General features: G+C 39.5%; 2 protein-coding genes across 2 annotated transcripts; both read left to right on the top strand.

Annotated features, from left to right (window-relative positions):
- The first annotated feature begins 278 nt into the window (after positions 1-278).
- On the top strand, positions 279-1,434 carry LOC137027670 (hatching enzyme 1.2-like). The gene is made up of 5 exons (XM_067395994.1): positions 279-347; positions 436-508; positions 611-751; positions 833-950; positions 1,044-1,434. Exons 1-5 carry the CDS (start codon positions 279-281, stop codon positions 1,432-1,434), a joined length of 792 nt encoding a protein of 263 aa, XP_067252095.1.
- Positions 1,435-5,930: 4,496 nt separating this feature from the next.
- On the top strand, positions 5,931-7,086 carry LOC137029083 (hatching enzyme 1.2-like). Its single transcript, XM_067398599.1, has 5 exons — positions 5,931-5,999; positions 6,088-6,160; positions 6,263-6,403; positions 6,485-6,602; positions 6,696-7,086. Exons 1-5 carry the CDS (start codon positions 5,931-5,933, stop codon positions 7,084-7,086), a joined length of 792 nt encoding a protein of 263 aa, XP_067254700.1.
- Positions 7,087-10,152: the final 3,066 nt, after the last annotated feature.

Genomic DNA, 10,152 nt, shown 5'->3' with positions numbered 1-10,152 from the left:
TGTGTTGAAGTCCAAAAGCTAAAGCACGTCCATTACAGAGAATTAGATGAACAAACTGAGGTATATTCTATGATTGTGCAAAGATTAGGACCAACAGGTGGGGTCAGAGCTTCCTCCCTTTAGGCACACATTTTAGACTCTGGACACTAAGACCCTACCCATAATCCCCCAGTGGAGCCACCTACTCAGGTGAATATAAAGTCCAGACAGAACAGCTCGCAGACATCAGACCTCAGCACAGGAGCATCCTTGACATCTCTACACACTGAGGACACAGCATGGACACAAGAGCCTCCCTCTCCATTCTGCTGCTGCTGTTTGGCATCTCCCAGGCGTCTCCTCTCATGGTAAGATCCTATCTAGTCTCTCTCTCAAATTATTAACTCTCCTCAAATGAGTTGTTTAAAACATCTCTATTTCTACCACCAGGAGCAGATGTTTGAAGGCGTATTTGTATCAGAGCCTGAAACTCTGGACATCACCACAAGAATTTTGGACACCAACAATGGTCAGACACCTTGTAGATTTCTATAAAGCCAGTAAATGGTCAGTGATTGAGGCCTATAAATATTTTGTGTTATTTCATCAATATGTGTCTCTTTAAATGCAGGATCATCTGAAGTCTTGATTGAAGGAGATCTGGTCTTTCCCAAAACCAGAAATGCTCTCTACTGCTTGAACAACAACTGTTTCTGGAAGAAAAACTCTAACAACGTAGTGGAGGTCCCGTACATAGTGAGCGCTGAATTCTGTACGTGAATCTCCTTCATTCGTTGAACACAATTCATTCATTTAGATGCCATTTTAAACTTGTGGAACCTTTTGTTTGCAGCCAATTATGACAGATCTGTGATTGCGAACGCCATGTCGGCCTTTCATGCCAAAACCTGCATCCGCTTTGTGGCCAGATCATCTCAGACTGACTACATCAGTATTGAGAACAAAGATGGGTCAGAACAATTATACAAAATAATCAGGACTCTCTTTTACAACAAGAACATTAAATCAGATATCTAACCCCTTTATTTCCTTTCTCCTCTCAGGTGCTACTCTTCTCTAGGTAGAACTGGTGGCAAACAGGTGGTCTCCCTCAACAGGCAAGGCTGTGTGTACACTGGCATCGCTCAACATGAGCTGAATCATGCCCTGGGCTTCTACCACGAGCAAACCAGGAGCGATCGTGACAAGTACGTCAAAATCAACTGGGAGAACTTGTCTCCTGACATGTCCTACAACTTCGAGAAACAGAACACCAACAACCAAAACACTCCATACGACTACAGCTCCATCATGCACTATGGAAGAACAGCCTTCGCCATCCAGCCTGGGCTGGAAACCATCACTCCCATTCCTGATGCCACGGTGGAAATCGGACAGAGGCAGGGACTGTCCAACATCGACATCCTGAGGATCAACAAGCTGTATGGATGCTGAAGATGAGGCTTGTACACATAATTTAATATAGGTCATATATCTGTAGATGAATAGTGGTGTGATGAGGTTATGTTTTTATGTCTTTTGATGGTGCTGAATTTCTGAAATATGTAATTGTGTTGGGTTGTGAAAAATAAAGCTAAACTGCAAGACAAACGTATACTTTATTTGTAATTCAATGACAAGTTTAAGACAGCGGTTGACTGTAGCAGTAAAGGCGTCATTGTACTGAGCTTCGCCTGCAAACAAATTAAAGCCACCTGGTTTAACCTTAGGAAAACTGGAGGACTGGGAATATTACAGTATATGATGTATTCAATTCAACAGGTTATTTATTTATTTATTTTTATTATTATTATTATTATTAAATGCAATAACATAGCTTTTGAAAGATGTTTGAGATTTACTGGTATAATCATATGTTCACAGCTGAAAAGAACGGTTTCCCATTTGATACTTTAAAGAGCTTTATTGTGTCAAGATCCTCTACTGGAGTCAATCACTTCTGCATCCTCTAGTACAACACATTCAACTTTCAAATTCACCAAAGACTGAGAAAGTCCACAGGAGAAATAAGTGTGATCACCTGAAGAACAATGTGAGCCAAAGATGCAGTTCTAGACATGTTGTGAAGTTCTGGTGAAAATAAGGGCTGTGTTCACAATGGACTTTGGTTCCGGAAAATTATAAGAGCATTCTGTGTGAATGCAAGCCAGAGCCAGAATGCTGGGAAATGTGGTCCTTGTACAAGATCCTAGTAACATTAATGGGATAAATCTTGGAAAATATAAGTGTGAAAAGAGCCAGAGCCAATGCCGTGTGGGGTGTGTGTTGCAGTGATGAAGTTAGTTATCGTGCAACAGTTTGACTTGCAGATGGAAAAAGGTGCAAGAAAGAAAATAACAATTGCTGCAAACAAGAGACCAGGGATCTACTTGCCTTTCATGGAGAATTGAACCAGCAGTTTAATGATACCATACAGCATACACAATATGATGTTTTGTTAAAATCACTTCATAAAATTAAGTTTGAACCACTGCAGTCACGTCGACGGTTTTAACGATGCCTTTAGTACCTTTCTGGACCTTGAAAGCGTTGATTGTATTGCTGTCTATGGACAAGTCATATACCTCTCGGATTCATCAAAAATATCTTAATTTGTGTTCCGAAGATGAATGAAGGTCTCACGGATTTGCAACAGCATGAGGGTGAGTAATTAATGAAACAAATTTCATTTTTGGGTGAACTAACCCTTTAAGATTGGGGGGAACATGTTCATGTTGCCTATCCAATCAGCACGAGGGAGGCCTATATATATATATATATATATATATATATATATATATATATATATATACATAGCTGACTCATCTATGGTCCTCGATAGTTTTCTCCATCCCTACACCACCCCGTCTCCTCACAATCACCTGGTTACTATTAACCAGGCATATAAGGAGTATGTTGGATTCAGGCTAAATTCTGAGTTTCGAGCCCTCCCTTCAGACAGCATGCCAAATACGCATACTTTTCACTTTTTATCTGATTATTTGTAAGAGTGAACTCGTGAAATTATTTAACAGAATTCGGGAGGAGCACGTTCGGGTAATCAATCAATCAGCACAAGGAGAAGCCTGTATATAAGCCCGTCTCTCACCTCTATCCCGCGACACGTTTCACAGCATCCCTCCATTCAACCCATCACCTTGCTCTTGGCTGGTTTCTATCCCAGTCATGGAAGGGGTGTACTCTGGGTTTGGGCCAAATTCCAAACTCAGCGCCCTTCCCTGGACGGCACGCCAAATACGCATAAACTACTATATAATTTGCTATTGGATTTCATGTACGTGTAAACACGTGAAGTACATTACATATCAGGTGGGAACGCTCTGGCAGTGTAAATGAAGAAAATAACACAATGCAAGAGCAATTACCAGAATTTTTTCTTTTTTTCCCCCCAGAATCTCTTTGTAAATGAAACTAAGAACATCTTACTTGTGATGTTAGGATCGAATTATAGAGCAATTTTTTTTTCTGCTTCATTGCAGAAACTGAATATAACATCTGAACCTCAGAATAAAATACACAATTTCTATAAAAGCAAATTAGAAACTTTTTCGATCAAAACTTAAAATCACAAAGAGATGAAATGTGACTCATCTTTAACTAGAAATGGTGTACAGTTGAATGTGTAAAATGCAGTAGCATTGCTATGCGTAGTTCAAGTCAAGTCACCTTTATTTATGTAGCGCTTTTTACAATGCAGATTGTGTCAAAGCAGCTTTACATTGATAACTGGTATATCATTTTGGCTGCACAGCAGCTTTTAAAGAATAGTGTCAATGCAGGCAGATCAAAGCACTGTTGAATATCAAATGTCAAGTGTCCCCAACTAAGCAAGCCAAAGGCGATAGGGGCAAGGAACCCAAACTCCAACAGGTAACATCAGGTGGCAAATAGGTGTTAAAATGCAGAAAAAAAACCTTGGGAGAAACCAGGCTTAGTCGGGGGGCCAGTCCTCCTCTAGCAAACAGTGCTTTGTTACGATTCAGGTTGCTATCATAAGTCCGATAGGATTGCAACATTCAAATTATTTATTTCAGTTCCATCCAGTTGAGGATCGTATTCATCACTGCGGTACAGACGGTTTGTGTAGGAGCTGTGCCACTGGCTGCCGTGTCGATGATGCCTTCACAATAGATGGTCTACGGCAGTGGTCGCCAACCCGTCGGTGCGATCGACCGGTCGATCTTTATCACTGTTCCAGTAGCTCGCGAAAATAACAGAAATATGAGTACAAAAATACATTACATTTCTCCAGTCTGTACTGTACTGTACTGTATTTTTGTATTTATTTTTCTGTTATTTTAGGGAGCTATGGGGACAGTGATAAAGGGAAATAGCCCACATCATGTCCGAGTCTGTAAACGGCCGTAAACAAGAGGCCAGAGACGCTGAAGACGGACGCAAAGAGGAGACAATTCTGTAGCAGACAGAGCAGCTCACTGTTCACGATGCTCGAAATATAGGAAGAAAATATAAATATGGAATTGGTTGTGAGGGGTTATATGAATGCATCTGTAAAAGGAATTACTGTCTTCAGAAAAAATTTGATGGCAATGGTATTTTACTTTCCTCTTACCTCCGAATAAAGTAGCTAATTATTAGCGCAGTTCAGCTTTGTTTACAGCGGTAACCAAGGAAACGCTGTATCTCTGCTGCTCCTTAAGCGCCACCTGCTGTCAGAGAGTGAATCTGTGTCTCATTCAGTCTGCTGTTTTTGTTTCAAGCTTTTTTGTGTGTAGCATATAATTTCACAAAGATAAAGTCAGACCGTTCTGTTTTTGCTTTAAATCTTGAAATTAAATCTCAATTAATTCAAATAAAAAACAACTGCTCATACAATGTGATAGCATCTTTGTTTAGATTGTGATTAAAAAGCAGTGGTTCCCTCTAATTTGAAATGGCTATGTATCTTTGATAATAATAATAATAATAATAATAATAATAATAATAATAATAATAATAATAATAGTAATAGTAATAGTAATAGTAATAATAATAATAATAATAAATATCTGCAACCAGTATAAGAATCGGCCAATTTGCTTGTAAAAATAAATAAATAAATAAATCAGAATCTAAATTGGCCATGAAAAAAATACTAAATACAATCTGGGCTGTCTTTTTCTATCAAGTAGATCTTGTCTTTCATAAAGGTCGAGGTCAGGGATCTTGGGCTTAAAAAGGTTGGTGACCACTGGTCTACGGTAATGGACTACGGTAAACCTCGGGATAAACAGAAAGACTAATGTTAGCGTAGATGCCATTCTTCTTCAACTATTAAACAACTTTACTAAGTAGAAAGGTGGGGTTGTCACTGTTTGAAATCATGTTGCTTCTTCATAACAAAACAATTGTATCAAATAAAGAGTTGTGTAGTGCTATGAAATACTAAATATATATAATATTACATTTGTCCTGATAATATTTTAGCAATACACAGTAATTGTTTCTGATTTTCCATTAAATCAAAAGCTTTCAGCTTAGCTAAGCTAATTTAAGTAGTCAGTTGTCCATCTTGCTAATATTTTTTGGAGTCATTTTCTAATCTTTGCAGTACATTGAGATGTTCTCATGAATAAGGATTCACTGGTAATCTACCTACAGAGCACATTTAATGTATTGTGGACCATCCCTCTATATTACTGTGTTAGGGCATGTGTTGAAGTCCAAAAGCTAAAGCACGTCCATTACAGAGAATTAGATGAACAAACTGAGGTATATTCTATGATTGTGCAAAGATTAGGACCAACAGGTGGGGTCAGAGCTTCCTCCCTTTAGGCACACATTTTAGACTCTGGACACTAAGACCCTACCCATAATCCCCCAGTGGAGCCACCTACTCAGGTGAATATAAAGTCCAGACAGAACAGCTCGCAGACATCAGACCTCAGCACAGGAGCATCCTTGACATCTCTACACACTGAGGACACAGCATGGACACAAGAGCCTCCCTCTCCATTCTGCTGCTGCTGTTTGGCATCTCCCAGGCGTCTCCTCTCATGGTAAGATCCTATCTAGTCTCTCTCTCAAATTATTAACTCTCCTCAAATGAGTTGTTTAAAACATCTCTATTTCTACCACCAGGAGCAGATGTTTGAAGGCGTATTTGTATCAGAGCCTGAAACTCTGGACATCACCACAAGAATTTTGGACACCAACAATGGTCAGACACCTTGTAGATTTCTATAAAGCCAGTAAATGGTCAGTGATTGAGGCCTATAAATATTTTGTGTTATTTCATCAATATGTGTCTCTTTAAATGCAGGATCATCTGAAGTCTTGATTGAAGGAGATCTGGTCTTTCCCAAAACCAGAAATGCTCTCTACTGCTTGAACAACAACTGTTTCTGGAAGAAAAACTCTAACAACGTAGTGGAGGTCCCGTACATAGTGAGCGCTGAATTCTGTACGTGAATCTCCTTCATTCGTTGAACACAATTCATTCATTTAGATGCCATTTTAAACTTGTGGAACCTTTTGTTTGCAGCCAATTATGACAGATCTGTGATTGCGAACGCCATGTCGGCCTTTCATGCCAAAACCTGCATCCGCTTTGTGGCCAGATCATCTCAGACTGACTACATCAGTATTGAGAACAAAGATGGGTCAGAACAATTATACAAAATAATCAGGACTCTCTTTTACAACAAGAACATTAAATCAGATATCTAACCCCTTTATTTCCTTTCTCCTCTCAGGTGCTACTCTTCTCTAGGTAGAACTGGTGGCAAACAGGTGGTCTCCCTCAACAGGCAAGGCTGTGTGTACACTGGCATCGCTCAACATGAGCTGAATCATGCCCTGGGCTTCTACCACGAGCAAACCAGGAGCGATCGTGACAAGTACGTCAAAATCAACTGGGAGAACTTGTCTCCTGACATGTCCTACAACTTCGAGAAACAGAACACCAACAACCAAAACACTCCATACGACTACAGCTCCATCATGCACTATGGAAGAACAGCCTTCGCCATCCAGCCTGGGCTGGAAACCATCACTCCCATTCCTGATGCCACGGTGGAAATCGGACAGAGGCAGGGACTGTCCAACATCGACATCCTGAGGATCAACAAGCTGTATGGATGCTGAAGATGAGGCTTGTACACATAATTTAATATAGGTCATATATCTGTAGATGAATAGTGGTGTGATGAGGTTATGTTTTTATGTCTTTTGATGGTGCTGAATTTCTGAAATATGTAATTGTGTTGGGTTGTGAAAAATAAAGCTAAACTGCAAGACAAACGTATACTTTATTTGTAATTCAATGACAAGTTTAAGACAGCGGTTGACTGTAGCAGTAAAGGCGTCATTGTACTGAGCTTCGCCTGCAAACAAATTAAAGCCACCTGGTTTAACCTTAGGAAAACTGGAGGACTGGGAATATTACAGTATATGATGTATTCAATTCAACAGGTTATTTATTTATTTATTATTATTATTATTATTAAATGCAATAACATAGCTTTTGAAAGATGTTTGAGATTTACTGGTATAATCATATGTTCACAGCTGAAAAGAACGGTTTCCCATTTGATACTTTAAAGAGCTTTATTGTGTCAAGATCCTCTACTGGAGTCAATCACTTCTGCATCCTCTAGTACAACACATTCAACTTTCAAATTCACCAAAGACTGAGAAAGTCCACAGGAGAAATAAGTGTGATCACCTGAAGAACAATGTGAGCCAAAGATGCAGTTCTAGACATGTTGTGAAGTTCTGGTGAAAATAAGGGCTGTGTTCACAATGGACTTTGGTTCCGGAAAATTATAAGAGCATTCTGTGTGAATGCAAGCCAGAGCCAGATTGCTGGGAAATGTGGTCCTTGTACAAGATCCTAGTAACATTAATGGGATAAATCTTGGAAAATATAAGTGTGAAAAGAGCCAGAGCCAATGCCGTGTGGGGTGTGTGTTGCAGTGATGAAGTTAGTTATCGTGCAACAGTTTGACTTGCAGATGGAAAAAGGTGCAAGAAAGAAAATAACAATTGCTGCAAACAAGAGACCAGGGATCTACTTGCCTTTCATGGAGAATTGAACCAGCAGTTTAATGATACCATACAGCATACACAATATGATGTTTTGTTAAAATCACTTCATAAAATTAAGTTTGAACCACTGCAGTCACGTCGACGGTTTTAACGATGCCTTTAGTACCTTTCTGGACCTTGAAAGCGTTGATTGTATTGCTGTCTATGGACAAGTCATATACCTCTCGGATTCATCAAAAATATCTTAATTTGTGTTCCGAAGATGAATGAAGGTCTCACGGATTTGCAACAGCATGAGGGTGAGTAATTAATGAAACAAATTTCATTTTTGGGTGAACTAACCCTTTAAGATTGGGGGGAACATGTTCATGTTGCCTATCCAATCAGCACGAGGGAGGCCTATATGTATATATTTATATATATATATATATATATATATATATATATATATATATATATATATATATATATATATATATATACATAGCTGACTCATCTATGGTCCTCGATAGTTTTCTCCATCCCTACACCACCCCGTCTCCTCACAATCACCTGGTTACTATTAACCAGGCATATAAGGAGTATGTTGGATTCAGGCTAAATTCTGAGTTTCGAGCCCTCCTTCAGACAGCATGCCAAATACGCATACTTTTCACTTTTTATCTGATTATTTGTAAGAGTGAACTCGTGAAATTACTGTTTGTGGGAGGATAACAAAATTAAATGGAGAACTTTTCAACATATGAAGTTTTATTTAACAGAATTCGGGAGGAGCACGTTCGGGTAATCAATCAATCAGCACAAGGAGAAGCCTGTATATAAGCCCGTCTCTCACCTCTATCCCGCGACACGTTTCACAGCATCCCTCCATTCAACCCATCACCTTGCTCTTGGCTGGTTTCTATCCCAGTCATGGAAGGGGTGTACTCTGGGTTTGGGCCAAATTCCAAACTCAGCGCCCTTCCCTGGACGGCACGCCAAATACGCATAAACTACTATATAATTTGCTATTGGATTTCATGTACGTGTAAACACGTGAAGTACATTACATATCAGGTGGGAACGCTCTGGCAGTGTAAATGAAGAAAATAACACAATGCAAGAGCAATTACCAGAATTTTTCTTTTTTTCCCCCAGAATCTCTTTGTAAATGAAACTAAGAACATCTTACTTGTGATGTTAGGATCGAATTATAGAGCAATTTTTTTTCTGCTTCATTGCAGAAACTGAATATAACATCTGAACCTCAGAATAAAATACACAATTTCTATAAAAGCAAATTAGAAACTTTTTCGATCAAAACTTAAAATCACAAAGAGATGAAATGTGACTCATCTTTAACTAGAAATGGTGTACAGTTGAATGTGTAAAATGCAGTAGCATTGCTATGCGTAGTTCAAGTCAAGTCACCTTTATTTATGTAGCGCTTTTTACAATGCAGATTGTGTCAAAGCAGCTTTACATTGATAACTGGTATATCATTTTGGCTGCACAGCAGCTTTTAAAGAATAGTGTCAATGCAGGCAGATCAAAGCACTGTTGAATATCAAATGTCAAGTGTCCCCAACTAAGCAAGCCAAAGGCGATAGCGGCAAGGAACCCAAACTCCAACAGGTAACATCAGGTGGCAAATAGGTGTTAAAATGCAGAAAAAAAACCTTGGGAGAAACCAGGCTTAGTCGGGGGCCAGTCCTCCTCTGGCAAACAGTGCTTTGTTACGATTCAGGTTGCTATCATAAGTCCGATAGGATTGCAACATTCAAATTATTTATTTCAGTTCCATCCAGTTGAGGATCGTATTCATCACTGCGGTACAGACGGTTTGTGTAGGAGCTGTGCCACTGGCTGCCGTGTCGATGATGCCTTCACAATAGATGGTCTACGGCAGTGGTCGCCAACCCGTCGCTGCGATCGACCGGTCGATCTTTATCACTGTTCCAGTAGCTCGCGAAAATAACAGAAATATGAGTACAAAAATACATTACATTTCTCCAGTCTGTACTGTACTGTACTGTATTTTTGTATTTATTTTTCTGTTATTTTAGGGAGCTACGGGGACAGTGATAAAGGGAAATAGCCCACATCATGTCCGAGTCTGTAAACGGCCGTAAACAAGAGGCCAGAGACGCTGAAGACGGACGCAAAGAGGAGACAATTCTGTAG

This window comes from Chanodichthys erythropterus, chromosome 10 (assembly GCF_024489055.1).
Source record: "Chanodichthys erythropterus isolate Z2021 chromosome 10, ASM2448905v1, whole genome shotgun sequence".
NCBI classification, from domain to species: Eukaryota; Metazoa; Chordata; class Actinopteri; order Cypriniformes; family Xenocyprididae; genus Chanodichthys; species Chanodichthys erythropterus.
Note: the sequence above shows the minus strand (reverse complement) of the source record. Positions and strands in the feature narration are given on the sequence as shown.

Bases quoted from the DNA above. Each gene is read 5' to 3' on its own strand.
- LOC137029083 (XM_067398599.1), top strand. From the start codon at position 5,931: ATGGACACAAGAGCCTCCCTCTCCATTCTGCTGCTGCTGTTTGGCATC. The intron at 6,161-6,262 runs GTCAGACACCTT...CTTTAAATGCAG, and splicing joins AATTTTGGACACCAACAATG to GATCATCTGAAGTCTTGATT. The intron at 6,404-6,484 runs GTACGTGAATCT...TTTTGTTTGCAG, and splicing joins CATAGTGAGCGCTGAATTCT to CCAATTATGACAGATCTGTG.
- LOC137027670 (XM_067395994.1), top strand. From the start codon at position 279: ATGGACACAAGAGCCTCCCTCTCCATTCTGCTGCTGCTGTTTGGCATC. The intron at 509-610 runs GTCAGACACCTT...CTTTAAATGCAG, and splicing joins AATTTTGGACACCAACAATG to GATCATCTGAAGTCTTGATT. The intron at 951-1,043 runs GTCAGAACAATT...TTCTCCTCTCAG, and splicing joins AGTATTGAGAACAAAGATGG to GTGCTACTCTTCTCTAGGTA.